The sequence below is a fragment of the Macaca mulatta genome, chromosome 9, assembly GCF_049350105.2.
Source record: "Macaca mulatta isolate MMU2019108-1 chromosome 9, T2T-MMU8v2.0, whole genome shotgun sequence".
Classification (NCBI taxonomy): Eukaryota; Metazoa; Chordata; class Mammalia; order Primates; family Cercopithecidae; genus Macaca; species Macaca mulatta.
The window spans coordinates 62,054,907-62,077,423 of NC_133414.1; the positions used below are offsets into that span (position 1 = coordinate 62,054,907).

A 22,517-nucleotide genomic window follows, 5' to 3' on the forward strand; every position below is an offset into this window, starting at 1 on the left:
AGTTTGCTGATTGATTCATGTAGATGATTTTGGAGTCACATACTTGATACCTTGAAGGCAGTTTGTTAATTTCAATATTTTCTTTTCAAGGAAACCACATAATCTGGACTAAACAATTTAAAGGCTTTTAGGCTGGGTGTGGTGGCTCATGCCTGTAATTCCAGCACTTTGGGAGGGCAAGGCAGGTGGATTACCTGAGGTCGGGAGTTCAAGACCAGCCTGACCAACATGGAGAAACCCTGTCTCTATAAAAATACAAAATTAGCTGGGTGTGGTGGCACATGCCTGTAATCCCAGCTACTCGGGAGGCTGAGACAGAAGAACCTGGCAGACAGAAGTTGCAGTGAGCTGAGATCATACCACTGCACTCCAGCCTGGGCAACAACAGCAAAACTCTGTTTCAAAAAAAAAAAATTTAAAAAAGGCTTTTAAATAAATAAAAAATAATAATTATTGCCTTAACATGACCATTCAACATTCCAGCAAGACAACAAACTAGCACTACATCTTTAATGTGGTATAGTTTAGGAAGAGATCTTACATACCTCATACTAGTTATGCCATAATCAGGTGATACCGATCTGTGAAGTCCTTCTCTTCAACAGTCATTTTGTAAACTAAAGAATCAAAGGCCCTTCTCCCCATAAGGAATAGTACTGAGCAACATTTTTGTCTAATAAATGCTTATATTGAATAGACACATTTGGAATGATATAAATAAGTCACCTATATGTACTTTTTAGGGGCCTTAACTATCAATAAATCAATGTTGTTTGTAACATCCCATGCATTTTTTGTTTTGATTTTGAGACAGGGTCTCACTCCGTTGCCCAAGCTGGAGTGCAGTGGTGCAAACATAGCTCACTGTAACAATCAATCTCCTGGGCTCAAACAGTCCTCTTACCTCAGCCTCCCAAGTAGCTGGGACTACAGGCCTATGTCACCATGCCCTTTTTTTGTGTGTGTGGTAGAGATGGGGTTTCCCTATGTTTCCCAGGCTGGTCTTGAACCCCTGGGCTCAAGCAATCCATCCACCATGGCCTCCCAAAGTGCTGGGATTACAGGTGTGAGCCACCACACCCAGCCTACCGTGCATCCTAATTCAATCTTCTTTTCCACAAAAGCAACTGTCACAGTAATAGCAAAATTTATTCACTTATTTATAACAAACATAATATCTGTAAAGAGAAATAAGGTTTACAAATTAAGCTTCTATAACTTTTCTTGAAGTATGCCATGATAACATGTGGAATATATCTGCATTTAGTTTTTAGATACTGCAATATTTAGAAATAATTAGAAGGAGCATAAAACACTGAGTGCTATTTTGTGAACACATGTAATTTATATGGTAAAAAGAAAAATATCTGAGCTTTTGACTACTTATTATTCGAAAAACAATGTGTTTTTCGCTGAGTTGGTTAGCAGTTGTACCATACAACATTTATTTGCTAGCTTCAATTTCTAAGGTAAAGGTGGGAAAATAGGTTAAATGTCTTACCAGTTTCCACAACAACTCAGAGGTGAGATCATATGGTACTTTTAGCCTTTAAATTCTAATTATATGTTAAGGTAGGAAAATGAGTTATTTATGAGCCATTTAGATTTTGGTTAAAAAGTAAACCAAGGAAAATGTTTCTTTGGTACAGCTGTTTGAAGACAATAAAATCTCCCAATTACTGCTTTAACAAATTCCTGTAACGATTCCTGGGAAATTTTTGCTTCCATAAATAGCTATCTATCACTCAGGGAAAATTTTATTCTCTTCGACTAGCTCTAGTTAATTCTTTTTAGAAAGTAAGGGTTTACAGACTAATTTTTCCAGATCTATAATAATTATTTTCCATCAAATTGGCTTGCTTAGTTGCCTTACCTATAGTGTATTTTCTTCATAGTAAATGGCAAGCAGCTAAAACACTGTTTATAGATCCTGTTCTCATCTGTTTCTAGTTCCAATCCACATTTTGCGCAGCCAGTATATACGATGTTGGGAAGAGAAGAGAAAATACTCTTCAGAGAACTGTGAGCATTTAGAGCTATCTTCTGAGTTGCTGTAATAGGAAATGCCAGCTCTGAAATCTGGGCTTTAATTAGAATCACTCCTATAAAGGACAAACAGATATATTATAAATTATTAGGCCAAAATTTTAACTTTAATTTACAAACATGGCTAATTTTATAGTTGATTTACAGTCACTTGTAGTAAAAGGATACACGGAGGTCTTGTTCTTGGTCTTCTTTACTATTTTCCTAGAATCTAAAGGCAGGGGGGTCTGGCTGCACCTGAGAGCAGATTTACTTGGCTAATTTGGCTGAACATGTGGTGTTTCCTTCCTCCCCTGATTCCTCTGGAATCAGGCAACATATGTTCAATACCTCCTTTAGAAGAAATCCCTTCGAATATTTGAAACTAGCTAACATGCCCTCTCTCCTTGCCCTGTCTTCTTTTTAATTGATTGTAGTGAAAGGCCAAATAGGAGGTGATCTTTTCTTCTTCTGTCTACCCAAAAATATCAATAGCCTGTTCTCTTTTAAACTTTTTCCCAACTTCCCGCTCACCATTATCATCTATATACTCTGGGTGTGGGTTATAAAAAGTTCTCATTTATTAATCGTTTCTCAGGTGGCTCATGAGAAACCTCAAGCATATTCATAATTCACTGCTAATGGCTCATCCATTCACCAGTAAACAAATACTGAACATCTACTATTCCCCAGACATTATTTTTTCCTAATTTACTTTTGTCTTACTGTGTACCGGTGAGGTAGTTTTTCTGAGCATTATTCTCCCTTTCTCCATAGTCAATTTAAAGGCTTCTTTAAGCCTTAAGCCTTCAAATTTGTTCTTCTTCATCCTCTCAGAAGTAAGAACACTCCAGGTCAAGAACTAATCACTCTGGTGTGCTACTGTTTTCTGGTTATCTCTTTCAGAGTTCAGTTAATGATGAGTCTTCCGTTCTTAACTTCATTTGCTTTAGTCTTTCAATGCCCAAAGATGGTTTCATCATCTCTTCCAATTGTATCACATATCCCTACATGAGTTAGCAGGAGTGCATAGCGATCAAATATGTAACAAACTGTAGAAGATTCAATACCACATTTTTCCAAAGACATGTTAAATTACTACAACATTTTGTTTTGTTTTGTTTTGAGACAGTCTCACTCTGTCGTCCAGGCTAAAGTGCAGTGGTGCAATCTTGGCTCACTGCAGTCTCAACCACCCTGGGCACAAGCGATTCTCCCACCTCAGCTTCCTGAGTAGCTGGGACTACAGGCACACACCACCACAACTGGCTAATTTTTGTATTTTTTGTGGAGATGGGGATTTGCCATGTTGCCCCAGGCTGGTCTCCAACTCCTGGGCTCAAGTGATCCACTCCTCTTGGCCTCCCAGAGTGCTGGGATTACAGGCTTGAGCCAATGTGTCTGGCCTAAAAAATCATGTAAAAAAAAATTTTAATTTTTATTTTAGATTCACGGAGTAGATGTGCAGGTTTGTTACATGGGCATATCGTCACCCAAGTAGAGTCTTCTGTAGTAAGCAGAGTACCCAACAGTTAGTTTTTCAACCCTTACTCTCCTCCCTCCACTCAAAAAGTGGTTTTTTTTGGTTTTTTTTGAGACAGAGTCTTGCTCTGTCGCCCAGTCTGGAGCACACTGGCACAATCTCGGCTCACTGCAAGCTCCGCCTCCTGTGTTCAAGCGATTTTCCTGCCTCAGTCTCCCCAGTAGCTGGGACTACAGGCACCCGCCATCATGCCTGGCTAATTTTTGTATCTTTAGTAGAGGCAGGGTTTCACCATGTTGGCCAGGCTGGTCTCGAACTCCTGACCTCAAATTATCCACCCACCTCAGCCTCCCAAAGTGCTGGAATTATAGGTATGAGCCACCCTGCCCAGCCTAAAAAATTCTTAATAATTCAATAATTTTAAAAGAATGTTCATATAATCCTATCATTTTGTAAATTTATACGCCTCTTGAAAAGAATTAAAAGGTCATGCTGAATGTGGACTTTGCTTTCAAGGGGATCACTGCTGCTGAGCACTGAAATTCTACTGGCAGTAAGATGAGGTACTGGGTAAGCATCTTCATTTCTTTACAAGGACTCAGTCCTAGCCTCATCTCCCTCTGGCTTTTGTTGTGCAAGCAGAGCCTTCTAGGAAATGCTCCGATGCTGATCTCTCTTTCTCCTTTTATTTAACTATAAAATAGGTTAGGGAAAAGTTACTTGTGTTTTCATATTCTCTCTCTATTTTTGTCTTAAAAACACATACACTATGACAGAAACTATGAATTCAGCCCTCATAGCTGAACACAAAGAGAATGAAAAAGGCTAAAAGGGCTTCTGTGAACAAAGCCTCTGAAGGACTGATTTGAATGGCACCGTTTTGGCATGGCTTCCCAATGAGGAGCACACCTCCAGGATTTCCAAGAACATGCACAATTCCTGACTGCATCCTCAAACAAGTGGGGCTATATCCTTGGAATCGTTCATCATCAGCGCAGTGGCCACCTATTTTGTTGTTGTCGTCCATGATGTTATTTATTTTTATTTTTAAACCTAATTCTAGGACTTCAATCCCAGCAGATAACTGTTTTGTGTAAGCAGTAAGTAACAGAGTTGACTTCTCCACGGCACCAAACTAAACGTCTCTGCAAAGTAATGTAACCCCTCAACTGTGTCTGGCATTCCTTCCTATGGTGACCACCTCTGTATGTCTGTAGAGTTTGAGAAGCAGAGCACTGGAGGGGCACATGAATATAAAACTGGCTTAGGAACTTACATGATGCTATAACATTACCAAGATTTTACCAGTTAGTATAAATCTAGAGTCTTTTATGGCCATAAAGCAACTTCCATTTTTGAAAATGGTATGAAAATTTTATAGTATAAAAGCTTGTAAATTTTCTATCATCTGTGTTTATCTTCCAGAAATATTATTAATTTAAATTACCTGCTGGTATTAGTAAATGTTTCAGTGTAGAACTAGCAATAAGAAGTTCTTCTCTGAGAATAAAATCTCTGTATTCAATTAAAAGTTGGGTTTTTTGAGAGGTGTTGTCTTTTTTGTTTTCTGCCTGTATTCTCCTTAGCATAGTTTCATGATATAACAATGCTAACCTTCAATCGTATATTGGAAAACATATTTACATACATATGTGAATTAACCCAACTAGTTAAAATTTTAATCTGGCATTTGGCCAAGATAAAGTAAGGAACTGAATTTATGCTCCCACCTTGTCACATAATAAAAAGTAGGTATTTGTTCTTTGTCCTTGGTTCCGGGCACATAGTTCCTAAAGCTACTAGAATCTAGTTCAGATATTTGCAAAGATTTATATTTCACTTTTATGTAGAATTATACATTTTTACCACAAGTGGTAGCCTTTTTGCTTATATTAAAACTAGCAATGGGCTAGGTGTGGTGGTTCATGCCTGTAATCCCAGCACTTTGGGAGACCAAGGCAAGAGGATTCACTTGAGTCCAGGAGTTTGAGACCAGACTGGGCAACATAGGAAACTCTGTCTCTACCTAAATAAATAAATAAATAGTTGGGTGTGGTGGCGTGCACTGATGGTATGCACTAGCCTTCCCTTCCCTCCTCAGCTACTCGAAAGGCTGAGGTGGGAGAATCACTTAAACTTGGGAGGTGGGGGCTGCAGTAAGTTGTGTTCACACCACTGTATTCCAGCCTGGGCAACAGAGCAAGACCCTGTTTCAAAAGAAATTAAAAATAGCAGAATTTATGTATATAAAGATCTTACCTGAACACTTATCCTCTAGGTGGGTTGCTAAGTCTGATATCTTCACAAAGGAGGGTGTACTTTTTTGAAATTTTGCTTTAAATGTAATTGCCCTTATATCATCATCAAACAAGCACTCACAGGATGACCAAGGCGTTGTATGCAACTCTAGGTTTTCTAGTGTGTAATTGCGCTGAACAAAAAGATATTTAAATTCCCAAATATAACCTTAAACAAAAACAGTAAAAACAAAAGTCAGCAAAAAGGAAAAAAAAAAAACTAGGCTTAGTATCAGATGAAATAGATTGATCTGATTAAGTCAGCTGAATACTAATCTTTTATCACTAAAGAGTTTGGGTAAAAAGAGATAAAATATGAATGGTGCATTAAGACAATAGAAGCATGCTAGAGATTATTATCATTATTATTGTTAGTATTATTTTTTCCGAGACAGAGTCTTGCTCTGTTGCCCAGGCTGGAGAGCAGTGGTGCGATCCTGGCTCACTGAAACCTCCACCTCCCAGGTTCAAGCAATTCTCCTGCCTCAGCTTCCTGAGTTGCTGGGATTATAGGCACGTGCCACCACTCCCGGCTAATTTTTGTATTTTTAGTAGAGACAGGGTTTCACCATATTGGTCAGGCTGGTCTCGAACTCCTGACCTCATGATCCACCCACCTCGGCCTCCCAAAGTGCTGAGATTACAGGCGTGAGCCTCCATGCCGGGCCGCTAGAGATAATTTTAATAAAATATTTTCTAAAGATTCCTTGCCCTCGGCCGGGCGCAGTGGCTCACGCCTGTAATACCAGCACTTTGGGAGGCTGAGGTGGGCGGATCACAAGGTCAGGAGATCGAGACCACGGTGAAATCCTGTCTCTACTAAAAATACAAAAAATTAGCCAGGTGCGGTGGCGGGCGCCTGTAGTCCCAGCTACTCAGGAGGCTGAGGCAGGAGAATGGCGTGAACCTGGGAGGCGGAGCTTGCAGTGAGCAGAGATCGCGCCACTGCATTCCAGCCTAGGGGACAGAGCAAGAATTGGTTTCAAAAAAAAAAAAAAAAGATTCCTTGCCCTCCTGAATGGTCATCATTTATCATATTATCATAACCAACTGCTTTACAAAGTAGACAATTCTCATGTATCTATCCATAGGCAAAGTTTTGTTTTGTTTTGTTTAAAGAAAGGACACTGAGATGAACCCAAGTCTAATATTTCACTCATATTTCAATACCTTAGTTACCTTAGTTAACTTTTCTAGAACAAAAAGCATTTAGACACGATAGCACTTATTTTTAACTTTCAGTAACAATTCTAATTCTTAAAGCCACAGTAACACAGACCTTGCCCAATAATCATATTCTGTATTAGTAAATTCAACTTCAAAACTATAATAAAACAAAAGAGGGTTTCTTAGCACTAATGTTTCTGATCACATCAGCTGTCTTTTGAGTTTCCCACTTACTTCAGGCCATACATCTAATTTACTACACCTACTCATCTCCTTAGTTTCTTTCACTAGAGATTTGTTTTTTTTTTTTTTTGGTGGAAAATCATCAAACATGTCAGTAAATCTGTAAAGACAGAGCATCACTAGCTAGAACTAAAGTATATATTCCAAGTTACTGCTTAAAACCAATCACTAAAATAGCTTTCTTGTCTTATTACAAAATACCTGCTTAAAAAAGTAAGCTAAGAGAAGCCAAGTAAATAAACATATAGCAGTCATAATCTCAACACCCTAAATAAACAGTTAACGTTTTAGCAGACAACCAGTTGTTTGGGATTTTATTTACTGGGATTGACTTAATAAGTCAAATATAGTTTTGTATGTATGTATTATTCTACATTGCTTTTAAATATTACGTAATATGCCATTGTCCAGATACACCAAAATCTTAAAAATTATTACAGCAACCCTCTATTTTGAGGGACTCTGGTGGTTATTTTTCACTATTACACATGATACCATGATAAACCCATTTTCAACTATATCTTTACACATAGTTATGATAAACTCCTAGAGCTATAATTATTGGGCTAAAAGTACCCCCAATTTGTTCATATTAATTGTCAGTTATCCTCAAGAAAGGTTCTGCTAGTTTGCATTTCCAAGTGCTGATGACAGTAGCTGTTTTCCCATATCTCCTCTATCAATTTCTTAAAAGAAAAATCATCTATCATCATTACTTTGTGTTTTCAATTACTTGTCAGAACAATTTTTCCATGTATTTATTGGCCATTTTTACTTCTTCTTTGGGGACTTGCCTACTCATATCCTTTCCCCATTTATCTCTATAGATATGTGTCTTTTGCTTACTGCATTATTTTCTGACAACGTAATTTTTTTTCTGTTTTTTTCATTGCCTTTCAATTTTGTATATGGTGGTTTTTATGTATAATAGTTTTTGTTGCTGGATTTTATTTACCCTACCAACCTTTGCATTACAAATAATTTTGCCCATATTTTCTTCTACTATTCATTGTTTCATTATTTTTATATTTGAATCTCTAATGTACTTGAAATGTATATTGGCACAAACATAAAGTATAAATTTAATTCTATTTTTTCTCAAATTGTTAGCTAGATTTTCCAAACATAAACTATTCTTTTATTTTAAAAAGCAAAAGGTTTTAATTTTATTTTTAATTATAAAATAAAATATATTTATTATAAAATATTTAAACGGTAAAGACAAGGGAGGTAACAGGTGAAACAAGACTGACCGTGTTTTAATAAGCTGGCTAATAGGTACTTAAGTTCATTATGCTGGCCGAGCGCAGTGGCTGGCTCACGCCTATAATCCCAGCACTTTGGGAGGCTGAGGCGGGTGAATCACCTGAGGTCAGGAGTTCAAGACCAGCCTGGCCAACATGGTGAAACCTCGTCTCTACTAAAAATACAAAAATAAGCTGGGCGTGGTGGCACATGCCTGTAATTCCAGCTACTTGGGAGGCTGAGGCAGGAGAATCACTTGAACCCAAGAGGCGGAGGTTGCAGTGAGCAGAGATCGCGCCACTACACTCCAGCCTGGGTGACAAGAATGAACCTCTGTCTCAGAAAAAAAAAAAAATTCATTATGCTTAGTATTCTCTCTACTTTTGTATATGCTTGAAGGCCTTTGTAATAAAAGCTTTAAAAGTAAATGCAGATGCTCACACATAAAATTCAAACTTAAGGTATAAAGAAAAAATTAAAGCACACATAATACTACCATATAGAAATAACCACTGCTAGCATTTTGGTATACATACATATTTCCAGATTTTCAAATGTACATACGTACTTACAGATACATTTTTATTAAAATGAGATACTATTATACATAAAAGGTTTTCCTGAAAATTTTAATGGATTAACTTATGTAAACATAAAAATATTTATTATATGTTAACATAATATATTTTCTATACATGAAGTTTTACAATCTACTTTTTTTTTTTTTTTAAGATGAGGACTTGAATTCCTGGGCTCAAGCAATCCACCCACTTTGGCCTCCCAAAGTACAGAGTTAACAGGCGTGAACCACCGCACCTGGCCTATAATCTGCTTTTCAAACTAAATAACACATTACATATATCTTTCCAAGCTAATGAACATAGATATTTTTTATAGTAAATATCTTTATGTATTCACCCAGACCACAAATATTCCCTTAACTGTTTTCCCATCCACTGAAATAAGCTCAAGCTCTCATATTTGTATTGTGTGACCCTGTCTTCCTGATCACAGTTTTTTTAATCAAATTTACTCTGGGCAATCAGATTCTCTTTGCTGGGAATTTGGAAATGGGGCTGGTCACTTGAAAAGAAAAGTAAAATCAGGAAAACAGAATCACTTAAGTAATCCTTCAAAATTGGTATTTTTATCTTAAAAAGACTGATGTGAGGTATTGAAGTAGATGTTAAAACTTTAAAATGATGGTTATAAATAAGGGGGGCTGGATGAATGAATGCACAAAGAACAACATCTTAATTCCTGGATTCATATGTTTTCAGTACTAACCTAAACACCACAGAGTCACCTAGAGACAACTGTAATTTCTCTTCTATTAACCAAAAAACTATTAGTTTTAAAAGAACATTCACATTAAACATGGAGCAACCTGCTTTGTTACGGCTCCACTATACCTGTGACCTACATTCTTGTGTAGCATGCACTAGACTCATGGTCTCAGCCAGGCTATGGTGGTCAACGATCATAGTTAGTCTATCACTGATACATGTTTGTCAGCTTGCTCAACCAAACAAACATCTGTCCCTGTTTGATCTTAACATAAAAGCTCAAAGTTAGACTTATCTCAAATCCGAGTCATAGCTATTAATGATTAAGAGAGACAATGTGACAGGTCTTACCTACAAATAACTATTTGGAAGGCAGAAGTTTGGAGAGGCATTAACTCTTTCAGGTAAAAAAATAATAATATACTGAATCAATCTCTAAATTCATTTAGCAGGGAAAAATAACTCATAAGCCACGAATGAAACTAAAGGATCTCACAATAGCAAAGGGAAGATATTATATTATTTTAATGAAACATCAATTCCATTTAATTCAATATACCAGAAATAATTTATGCTTTAAAGAAAAATGTAATCATGGGTCATATTTTAACACTGAACATTCTAGGGATGGCTAACAGTGCATGCTTTTAAAACAACTATAATAAAAATATGAAACACAGTAATTTATTGAACAGTAATTGTGACTTGAAAGAGTTAAGGTAACTCCCCTGACATCTGCCTTAAAATCAGAGAGTTTATTTATCAGAGTACTTTGGCTGAAAAAAAATTGTAGAAGCTTCTCCAGAATTAAATGTTTAAAGAATGTTATTTGAAGGAGGTAAGATCTTCACTAAAAAGGTAAAGTAGTATATCTGGGAATAAATTTAAGCCTTTATTTCACCACCATCAATTATTGAGGACTTATTAGATAAATGAATTGCTACAAGAGGTACAAAATTTTAACAGAAGAAATTTGCAGAAGAATATTCAATCATGATCACTTGTATTTCAAATGCTGTCTAGTCTCAAGATTTTCTCCACCTCGGGCTCATAAACATTAATCATTTACGAAATATAAATAGGTTAAATGCTTTTTGGTGTATTTACCCTTTTTCCTTTGAAGTTGAGGGTACCAGGCTGCTCCAGGACCCCATAATACAAGCACATAATGTTGATCTTGGGCCTGTTCCACTGTTAACATAACTTTTTTCTGCTTCTGTCCTCTATAACTGTATACTGCCTCTGGAAAAGGAAAATGAGTATCTTAGATGACATCACTCTATCACATGTGATACCATACTTTAATAGTTGATGATACATATATAGTGATAACCAAATGGTACACTAAGATGGTCTTATATCTTAATTTTTTCATAATCTAAAATTAAGGAAGCAGTCAAAATGTTTACCTGTCAGTACAGTGAAATCAACAACTCTTAGTACTGCGTGGACTAATACATCAGGCTGAAGGTGCTCCAATTCTACAAAGTCTATACTATTCACCCTCTGAGGCTGCCTCGGAGGAAGATCTCTGAGGTAGGAATGTTTTGAGGACACATATGCCAGTAAGTCTTGAAGTACAACATCACTAACTACACTGGAATCTAAGGAAAAAAAATACATACAGACAAAATATGGCAACATTATATTTTTCTTGACAAATAATATTTTTTAGAACTGTATTTTATGTTATAAAGTATGATTAGATACAAAATATAGTTTTATTTTCTCTAAAACATGTACAATAGCTAAGTCTTGAATCAGTTTCGAAGTAAAAATAAACTTGATATTTTTAATCAATGGAAATGGAATTATTTACTATCCCCAAGAAACTTGTGCTGTTCCCATACTTCTCTACTTTGTTAATAATATCATTTTTCTATCAATTAACCAAACACAAAATTTCTGTTCTTTTTTGACTCCACCACCCTGTAACAGCCAATCGGTTCCCCAATCCCTGGAGTCTGATTTGATCCCAGGCTCTGCCGTTCTTCCTCAAGCCCCTGGGGACTTCCCTTCTGAAACAGGCTCAGAGCCACCTCACTGGTTCTCTCCCTGAGTGTGCCTTACTCTTTCCACAGCGAGGCCTCTGTCCTCACCAGTTTCCAGCTGCAAGGTTGTCATCCTCTTCTCGCCCTACCCAATACCACACAGAATGGTGACCACTATAGACTCACAGTGCTGCTTCTTTCCCTGAGCTCAGAGAGCTTTTGAGCATCTGCCACATTGTGATATTTTTCAAGTGTTGGATTGGTTATTTAATTCTTCAGTTATTATATCTTTTAAATGTTTTTCTCTTTCCTAGCTCATATTTTTTTTTCTCATTTTTTACTAAGGTATAGTTTCTATACATTAAAATGCATATATTTTAAATGTACAGGCTGATGAGTTTTGCGGATTAAATTTCTCTGAAGGTAAAAGAAGTATGCTTGAGTATGTGATTGATTGCTGACCAAAAATAAGATATTGGCAATAAACACTTAAGTACTTTTTAGAAAGCAGAGTCTATAAACTGATTTGTGATTCTTCTTTCCTTCCTTTAGACAGTAAAAGGGATATAACAGGTAAAACAAGACTGAACATGGTTTAATAAACTGGCTAATAGGTACTTAAGTTCATTCTGCTTTGTGTTCTCTACTTTTGTATATGCTTGAAGGCTTTCATAATAGAAGTTTTTAAAAGTAAATGCAGATGCTCACACACACATAAAATTCAAACTAAAGTTACAAGGAAAAAATTAAAACCACATGGAATACTACCAGATTGAATTTTTCTTTCACAATATTTCCAGCAAATCTGGTATCAGAAGAGCTGTATTCAAATTCTGGTTTTGTCAACAATAAGCTCTGTGAACTTGTACATAACTTCTCTGGGCTTCATTTTTCATGAACAAGATAGAGCTTTTTGGGGAACAAAAAGATCTCTGACTTCAAATTATGTATTTGTTCCTGATTCATAAAATTTACATGGAAACACCTGGTTATTTAGATTCCAAAAAAAGTCTACCTCATGGAAACACTGTGTTGATGTTTGACTTATATATTTAATAATATTCAAAATAAATTTATATTCTTGTCACATTATAAGAACTAGGTTTGTAAAACATATAACACCTCACTATAAAGACGAAAGAACAGAAGTCTTTTCTTTCCAACTTTCACTTTAGATTCAGGTATACATGTGCAGGTCTGTTACCTGGGTATACTGTGTGATACTGAACTTTGGGGTACAAATGATGCTGTCACCCAGGTACTGAGCACAATACCCAACATGTAGTTTTTCAACCCTTGCCCCTCTCTCTCCAGTAGTCCCCAGTGCATATTGTTGCCACCTTTATGTCCATGAGTAGCCAATGTTTAGCTCCCACTTATAAGTGAGAACACGTTATTTGGTTTCCTGTTCCTCCCTCAATTCACTTAGGATAATTGCCTCCAACTGCATCTGTGTTGTTGCAAATATATATATATAATAAATATATATATTATATACATAATAAATATATATATTATATATATATAAAATATATATTTTTGAGACAAGATGTCACTCTGTTGCCCAGGCTGGAATGCAGTGGCACAATCTCAGCTCACTGTAAACTCCACCTCCAAGGCTCAGGTGATCCTCCCACTTCAGCCTCCCAAATAGCTGGGACCACAGGTGTGCACCACCACATCTAGCTAATTTTTTTGTATTTTTTGTACAGACAGGGTTTTGCCACATTGCCCAGGCTGGTCTCAAACTCCTGGACTCAAGCAATCTGCCTGCCTCAGCCTGTCAAAGTGTGGGAATTACAAGCATGAGCCACCGCGCCAGCCTGATTTCATTCCTTTTTATGGCTGCGTAGAATTCCATGGTGTGTATGTACCACATTTTCTTTATTCAGTCCTCCACTGATGGCCACCTAGATTGATTCCATGACTTTGCTATTGTAGATAGTGCTACAATGAACATTCAAGTGCTTATGTCTTTTTGGTAGAACAATTTGGTTTCTTTTGGATATATATCCAGTAATGGGATTGCTGAGTCAAATCACAGTTCAGTTTTAACTTCTTTGAGAAAACCCCAACCTGTTTTCAACAGTGGCTGAATTAATTTACATTCCCACCAACAGTATATAGGCATTTCCTTTTCTACACAGCCTACCAACATCTGTTGTTTTTTGACTTTTTAATAATAGTTGTTCTGGGGCTGGGAGTGGTGGCTCACACGTATGATTCCAGCACTTTGGGAGGCTAAGACAAGAGTCTCACTTGAGCTCAGGAATTCAGGGCCAGCTTGGGCAACATGACAAAACCTGGTCTCTACAAAAAATACAAAAATTAGCCGGGCATGGGGGCATACACCTGTAGTCCCAGCTACTCAGGAGGCTGAGGTAGAAGAATCTCTTGAGCCTAGGAGATTCAGGCTGCAGTGAGCCATGATCAGGCCACTGCACTCTAGCCTGGGTAACAGAGTGAGATCCTGTCTCTAAAAAATAAATTTTAAACAAGTATTATTAGGTCCCACTTTTCAATTTTTGGTTTTGTTGCAATTGCACGAGAGCTTCATCATAATTCTTTCCCAGAAGTCTTTTCCAAAAACACAATATATTGATCACAAATAAGAATGCTCTCATGAGTTGTAACCACTTGCAAAATCAAAACCAAATTGGTGAAATCAGTAACCAAATTGGTTTACTCTTTCAGAAGAAAGCCAACTGCAATATTCTCAAAATGTCCACTGGTAGCTGTTTCCCTACATCAATACAAAACTTTAGAATATACTTTATTTAGCTACTAACCTGTAACAAAGCACCATAAATTCCTGTATAAGTGTAAAAACAAAGATTTTGTAGTAACTTCTAAAGATTATCTAATTAGTTCAAGATTTTTCACATCATTCTACAAAAACCTGAAACTCTCTAGGTATTCATAGAATATTCTCCATCCAGAATTTCATCATAAGAGTTTTATGAAATTACTTAACTATTACTTGAATCTAGATCATCCTTAAAACCAGAGATATCTACATTTCCCAAATCTCTTGCAAAACATTTGCATACCATGTTATTTTCATTATTTCAAAACATTCCTTCCCCTTTTATTGTATCAACATATATAAGATATGCTGAATTTTACTTAGAAGCCATTTAGCTCTCTCTCACACACACACACACACACACACACACACGCTTTCCAAGATGTAACACCTTCGAATATTCATAATAAAAGAAATCTCAAAATTAAAAAGTTAACTGACTTCAACCGGGCAAAACCACACCATCTTAGTTACTATAGGTTCATACTAAGTCCTGATAGCTGATAGGGCAAATTATTCTTCTCTGCTTTTTTTCTTAAAATGCCCTGGTTGTTTCTGACCACTTACTCTTCTACATAAATATCATATAATCGTATCAAATTACATGAAAATCTTACTGGTCCTGAACTCTTTGCCTCAAGAGATCCTCCTGCCTTGGCCTCCCAAAGTGCTGGCATTACAGGCATGAGCCACTGCGCCCTTGAAATCTTACGAGGATTTTTACTGAACATGCACTGAATTTACAAATCAACTTGAAAAGAACTGAAATCTTCACAATGTTAAATCTTCCAATCAATGAATAAGGTATATGTTTATTTCATTCTTCATTAGTTTTTCTTCGTTTTAATTTTTTTCCTTTTTTAGATCTTGCACATACTTTGTCACATTTATTACTATTAGTATAAAATAATATTACTGTCAATGGCACCTTCCTTTGTTATTGTTAGTTGCTCTACTCTAGAAATGTGATTGACTTTTGCATGTTAACCTTATATCCAGCAACTTTGCGAAACTTTCTCATTATTTCTAATAATTTGTTTGTAGTTTTTAAAGTGAAAAGGTATGTAAACCATCTATAATAAAGGCAGTTTTATTTCTACCTTTCCAATCTTTACATATCTATTTTTCCATGTTTTATTGCACTGGTTAATAACTCTAATATGGTGTTGAAGAAAAATAGTAATAGTAGCATCCAAGTTATATTCCCGAATTTTAAAAGGAATGCTTCTATTATTTTTCCAATTAGGATGACAATTGTTCTGGGTTTTCTAAAGACACTCTTTATGAAGTTAAGGAAAGTTTTATTCTATTCCTAATGAACAGGTGTTGACTTTTATCAAAAGCTTTCTTTGTACTTATTGAGATGATCATATATAGCTCTTTTAAAAACTCTGTTTTGAACTAATGTAAGACCCAAAAAAGCTGCAAAGATAGTACAGAGTGCCCTTATATTCCTCACTATGTCGACTAATGTGGGCATCTCACATATTATAAATTATCTTAAACAGGAAACTAACATTAATTAAATATTGTTAATTAAAATATAGATGTCATTTAAAGTTTACCAATGCTCCTATTCATATCCTTTTTCTATGTAGGATTTTATCCAAGATCCCACCTCACATTTAGTTGTTATTTCTCTTTGGTCTTCTCTAATCTATAAGAGTTTCTCAATCTTTTCTTTTTCATTACCTTGACACTTACGAAGAATCCTGATCAATTATTTAGTAGAACATCCTTCCCTTTGGCTTTCTCCAGGGTTTTACAATTGGAATGAAGTTATACATTTTTAGCAATTCCACAAAAAATATGGTGGGTCCTTCTCAATGGATAATATCAAAGAATTTATGATACCCATACATCTTATTACTGGTAATATTTACCCTGATCACTCAGTTACATTGGTGTCTGAAAAGTTTCTTTCCTATAAATTTATTATTTTCCCTCTAGTAAGCTGGTATCTTGGGGAGATACTTTGAGACTATGCAATGCTATCTCTCCTCAAAGTTTCACCTACTAATTTTAGCATCTATCAGTGGATCCGTGTCAGTGCAGTATTTATTATTGTGATCTCTGCCTGATGGCAGTTCTCTATTTTTGTGTTTTGTATTTTTTTTTTTTTCTTGAGACAGAGTCTCACTCTGTTGCCCGGGCTGAAGTGCAGTGGCATGATCACGGCTCACTGCAGCCTCAACCTCCCAGGATCAATCAATCCTCCCACCTCAGCCTCCCGAATAGCTGGGACTATAGGAACACACCCCCAAACCTGGTTAATTTTTCTATTTTTTGTAGAGACGGGGTTTTGTCATGTTGCCCAGGCTGGTCTCAAGCCACCCACCTGCCTCAGCCTCCCAAAGTGCTGGGATTATAGGCATGAACCACTGAGCATGGCCAGTAATTCTCTATTTTTTTTTCTTTTCTCTCAGATTTATTAATTGGAATTCCATTGGAAGGAAGAGCTCTCTCTTCCCCTCTAGTTAGTTATGAAATAAATATATCTTTATATCAGTAAGGATTTGTAAATATTTTAATCTATGGGTTCTAATCCAATACTATCATTATTTTCTCGCTCAAATTGCTTCAGGGTTAGCCAGTAGGTGCTCCTTCAGGTTGGCTCTTGCATTATTTCAACATGTGTTGTCTGGCACCACTAGACTTCCAGGCTTATCCTGAATTTGCCCTGACCCAGTCCTGTAATCAACCACTTTTAGCAGAGCTGGTTCCTTTCATTAGAGAATAATGTTGGCCAGGCACAATGGCTTACACCTGTAATCCCAGCGTTTTGGGAGGCCAAGATGGGTGGACTGCTGAAGCCCAGGAGTTCAAGACCAGCCTGGCCAACATGGTGAAAGCCCATCTCTACTAAAAATACAAAAATTATCTGGGTGTGGTGGCATGCACCTGTAGTCCCAGCTACTTGGGAGGCTGAAGCAGGAGAAATTCTCGGACCAGGAGGCAGAGGTTGCAGTGAGCACAGATCACGCCACTGCACTCCAGCCTGGGTGACAGAACGAGAGTCCGTCTCCCCCCTCCCCCCCAAAAAAAAGAAAGAAAAGAAAATGTTTACAGACCAAGATCTGGGCACCAGGTATGCTCTTTATTACTGCAGAGTCACTGCATCATCTGTGCTGTGCTCGCTCAGTGGACAGAACTAGGAGAGGTATATGTATGTGTACCCATATACACGGGTATGCCTATATTTCTGTATCCATTTATCTATATTTTAAATCCCCAGTTTATAACAATATCTCTGGTTCGTTTTAACATTCCCTTATTTATAATTTCTTTCTCCAACAGTGAGAAATCCAGCTGTCCTTATCTACAATCTGTGTACTCATTTGTTCATTCTGGTATATACATAAGGTTACTGCTAAGCCACTTCCCTTTGAGAAACATATTTCTAACTAGATTGCAGCATTTATGTACAGTCCTTTCTGTCTTTAGCCTTATAGAATCCAGTCAATATACTCTTCAATATACTCTTTTCCACAGCTACTTAGGTTTGTTCTTTTCTTCCCCACCCCATTCTGTGTGTTTTATTCATTTCTAACAATATTAGGTTCATTTGTAACAATATTAGGTTCATTTGTTAGTGTCACTTCCTCCTGACCCCTGCTATCCTGTTCCCATTCCCCACTTTCTTCCACCCTTCTCCTACCTGCCCCCTGTAGGTGACCAATCTCTTTAGTTTCTGGTTTATCCTTCCTGCATTTTCTTTCCACAAATAAACAGAGGTATTTTCTTATTCCTCCATTCCTTCTTACAGGAAGGAAGCATACTACATACACTTTTGGGGGGGTTTATGTTTTCACATAACAGTATTTCCTGGGAATCACTCCATGTCAGTTCAGAGAGATCTTTTTCATTCTTTTTGTACAGCTGCATAGTACACAGTGTTCTACTATGTGAATGTACGATAACTTAGTGAATCATTCTCCTATATATTTCGCAATTATAAACAATACTGCAATGAATAACCTTGTGATATGTGTTTTCATATTGTTGGAGGTATAGCTTCAGGGTAAACTCCTAGAAGTGGGATTGCTAGGTCGAAAGCTAAGTACGTATGTAATTTTGTTAGATATTGCCAAATATCACTTCAGAAGGGTTGTAGCAATTTGCATTCCTACCACCAATGTGTAAGAGGGCACGTTACCTCACAGTTTCACCAACAGAATGTGCTGTCTTTTTTTTTAATTTTGCCAATCTGATAGGTGAGAAATGTTATCTCCATGTAGTTTAATTTGAATTTCTCTAATGATAAGTTATATTTGATAGCCATTTTTATATCTTTTTTTGAAAATTGACTGTTCATCTCTTTTTCGCATTTTCCCTTTTTCCAGGCTAGAGTGCAGTGGCATGAATACAGCTCACTGTAGCCTCGATCTCCTGGGCGCAAGCAATCCTCCTGCCTCAGCCTCCTATGTAGCTGGGACCATAGGCATGCACCACCACACCTGGCTTATTTTTTGATCTTTCGTAAAGATAGGGTCTCACTATGTGGCCCAGGCTGGTCTCAAACTCCTGAGCTCAAGTGATTCTCCCACCTCAGCCTTCCAAATGCTATGATTACAGGTGTCAACGAGCACACCCAGCCTTTGTCACTCAAGGTTTAAAAGTTCTTTATATATTAGGGATATTAGCTTTTTGTTATATGTTGCAAATATTTTCTCCAAGTTTGTCAGTTGTCTTTTGACTTTGTTTATGGCGTTTTGGTTATGCAAAATTTATTTTTCTATAGTAAAATGTATCAGTCTTGTCTTCTATTGCCCCTGGATTCTGAGTAATATTAAGAAAAAGCCTTTCCCTACAACAAGATTATAGAAGATTCATTCAGGTTTCCTTCTCATTGTTGCATGATTTTATTTTTTACATTTAGATTATTAATCCATAGGTGTTTATTACTGTTTGTTGTGAGATATGTGTCCAATTTTCCCTTTTTTCCAAATAGCTACCCAGTTGTCTCAGCACCATTTATTAAGGAGCTAGCCTTTATCTCACTGATTTCAGATACTATCTTTGTCATATATTAATTGCTGGGTCTAATTCCAATCTTCTTACTCTATTTCACTGGTCTGTTTGTCTATTCATGCATCAGTACTTCACTGTTTTAATTACAGAGGCTTTATAGTATGTTTTAACATCTGGTAAAGCTAGTTCCCCTCCTCTGTAGTTTTCCTTTGTCAGTCTTTTCCTAGCTATTCTTGCGAGTCTGTTTTCCCATATGAACTTTAGTATCGACTTTTATATGCCACAACATAGCTTGTTGATATTTTCATTGGAACTACACTGAATTTACATATTAACTTACGAAGAACTGACATCATTATGATGTTGAGTCATCCTATCCAAGAACAGGAAATTTCTTTCCATTTATTTATGTCTTCATTTCTTTCTGGAGTATTTTAATTTTTTCCTTATATAGGCTTTGCATATTTCTTATTAACTGTACTTTTTTGTATTTTAAACTATCTTCTTTATTAGTAATGAGTTTTTCACTATCATTATGCCCTCTGTTTATTATTTGTGTATATTAAGTCTAATTACTATTATTATTATTTTTTTGAGACACGGCCTTGCTCTGTTGCCCAGGCTGGAGTACAGTGGTGCAATCACAGCTCACTGCAACCTCATCCCCCAGCCTGGCCTCAAGCAATCCTTTTACCTCAGCCTCCCATATAGCTGAGACCACAGGTGTGTGCCACCACACCCAGCTTTTTTTTCTTTTTCTTTTCTTTTTTTTGTAGCCCAGGCTGGTCTTGAATTCCTGGGCTCAAGCTGCCCACCCACTTTCACCTCCCAAAGTGCTGGAATTATAGACGTGAGCCACTGCACTCAGCCTAATAATTTTTTTTTTTTTTGAGACGGAGTCTTGTTCTGTCGCCCAGGCTGGAGTGCAGTGGCGTGGTGTCGGCTCACTGCAAGCTCCGCCTCCCGGGTTCACGCCATTCTCCTACCTCAGCCTCCTGAGTAGCTGGGACTACAGGCACCCGGCACTATGCCCGGCTAATTTTTTATATTTTTAGCAGAGACAGGGTTTCACCTGTGTAGCCAGGATGGTCTTGATCTCCTGACCTCATGATCCATCCACCTCGGCCTCCCAAAGTGCTGGGATTACAGGCGTGAGCCACCGTGCCCGGCCTAATTATATTTTTTAACATTAATTTTGCATCCTGTTATATCACTGAATTCTCTTATTATTTAAATTTATTTTAACTTTGATCCCCTGGAGTTTTCAGGTATGTTATCAGGGCATTTGTAAATAGAGATAATTTCCATTCTTCTTTATCCATTCAGATGCCTCTTCTTTCTTTCTTAGAATCTTGCTCTGTCGCTTAGGCTGCAGTTCAATATAGTGGTACTCACTGCAACCTCCACCTCCCAGGTTCAGCCAATTCTCATGCCTTAGCCTCCTGAGTAGCTGGGACCACAGGCATGCACCATCACACCTGGCTAATTTTTCATCTTTTTAGTACAGACAGGGTTTTGCTATGTTGGCCAGGCTGGTCTCGAACTCCTGGCCTCAAGTGATCTGCCCACCTTGGACTCCCAAAGTGCTGGGATTACAGGCATGAGCTGCCACACCAGGCCACATGCCTCTTCTTGTCTAAGTGCATTGGCTGATAATTCTAGTACAAGATGAATAGTTGCAGAGATAGTGGACATCCTTATTTTTTTCCTGGTTTTAATGACAATGCCTCGAGTGCTTTTCTATTAAATAAGACACTGGCATTAGGACTAAGTATATCTATTTTATTGCTATAGTATTAATCATATTATAATTATAATGCTGTATTGATGCTATATTTATTTATTTAAGAAAAAAATTTTTTGAGACAAGGTCTGACTCCAGTCACCCAGGCTGAAGTGCTGTGGTACAATCATGGCTCACTGCAGCCTTGACTTTCTTTCCCACTTAAGCCTCCCCAGTAGCTGGAACTATAGGTGTGCACCACTACACCTGGCTAATTTTTCCGTAGTTTTAGTAGAGATGAGGTTTCACCATATCGTCCAGGCTGGTGTCGAGCTCCAGGACCCAACTAACCCTCCTGTCTCAGCCACCCAGAGTGCTGGGATTACAGGCATAAGCCACTGTGCCAGGCTGATACCATATTTATTGATACTGAAAGGGAACGTATCCTAGTATATTACTAGTTAACAGTATTATACAAATGTTGATTTCCTGTTATTGATATTGTACTAAAGTTATATAAGATGTCACCACTGGGAGAAGCTAGATGAAGAGTTCATGGGACTTTATGTATTATTTTTGCAATTCCCTGTGATTCTATAATTTCACAGATAATATTTCAAATTTAAAAGTTTTTAAAAAAATATTATCTGTATGCTAATAACTCTAAAATTTGCCTCTTAATTTTAAACTTGTCTTCTGAGTCCTGAACTTTGTTTCCAGTTCTTATATAACATCTCCACTTGAATATCTCAAAGATACCTAAAACTTAACACGCCTTGAAACATAGCCCTTTTCCCCATAAACCAGTTCCCTCTCAGTCTTTCCCAATAAAGGCTACCTAGTTACTTAAACCTGTAATCAAGTAGCAGTAGATTGTCCCTCTTCCCTCATCCCCAGACCCACATCATCAGAAAATCCTATTAACTCTATTTACAAATATATCTCAACTCTTTAGCTCCCATCATCTCTCAACTTCAGCTATTGTAATAACTTCCTAACCCTGATTCTACTCCATAATCAACCCTTCTTAACTAGAACCATGGCACTCCGTATCTTAGCCCTTTGTTAGTTTCCTTCACAGCACTCATTATCACCTGTAAATATTTTACTTATATGTCTGTTTCATTCATTTTTTTTGGTCTGTCTTCCACATGAGAACGTAAGCTCCATGAGGACAGGCACCATTGTACCCCCAGTGTACAGTAAGCACAGTGCCTAAAACAATGTCAACACATAACAAATATATATTGGATAGATGAAGAACTCTATTTTAGCTGTCT

At 37.1% G+C, this 22,517-nt stretch overlaps 1 protein-coding gene across 18 annotated transcripts in view; it reads right to left on the bottom strand.

The window, feature by feature from the left end:
• Nucleotides 1–22,517, bottom strand: part of SHLD2 (shieldin complex subunit 2) — an 88,609-nt gene that overhangs the window by 9,564 nt on the left and 56,528 nt on the right. For 14 of the 18 annotated variants that reach the window (XR_013398045.1, XM_028826365.2, XM_028826364.2 and 11 more), the window contains 4 exons: nucleotides 11,156–11,350; nucleotides 10,854–10,988; nucleotides 5,768–5,974; nucleotides 1,874–2,102 (listed from right to left, as the gene is read on the bottom strand). Coding sequence is in view for 16 of the 18 variants with exons in the window: in XM_028826365.2 (XP_028682198.2) it covers nucleotides 1,874–2,102; nucleotides 5,768–5,974; nucleotides 10,854–10,988; nucleotides 11,156–11,350 (766 nt within the window). In the remaining 2 variants the exon portion in view is untranslated. Of the gene's footprint in view, nucleotides 1–1,024; nucleotides 1,179–1,873; nucleotides 2,103–5,767; nucleotides 5,975–10,853; nucleotides 10,989–11,155; nucleotides 11,351–22,517 lie in introns of those variants that run through there. The other 4 variants (XM_077946403.1, XM_028826367.2, XM_077946402.1 and 1 more) reach the window with 3 other exon arrangements.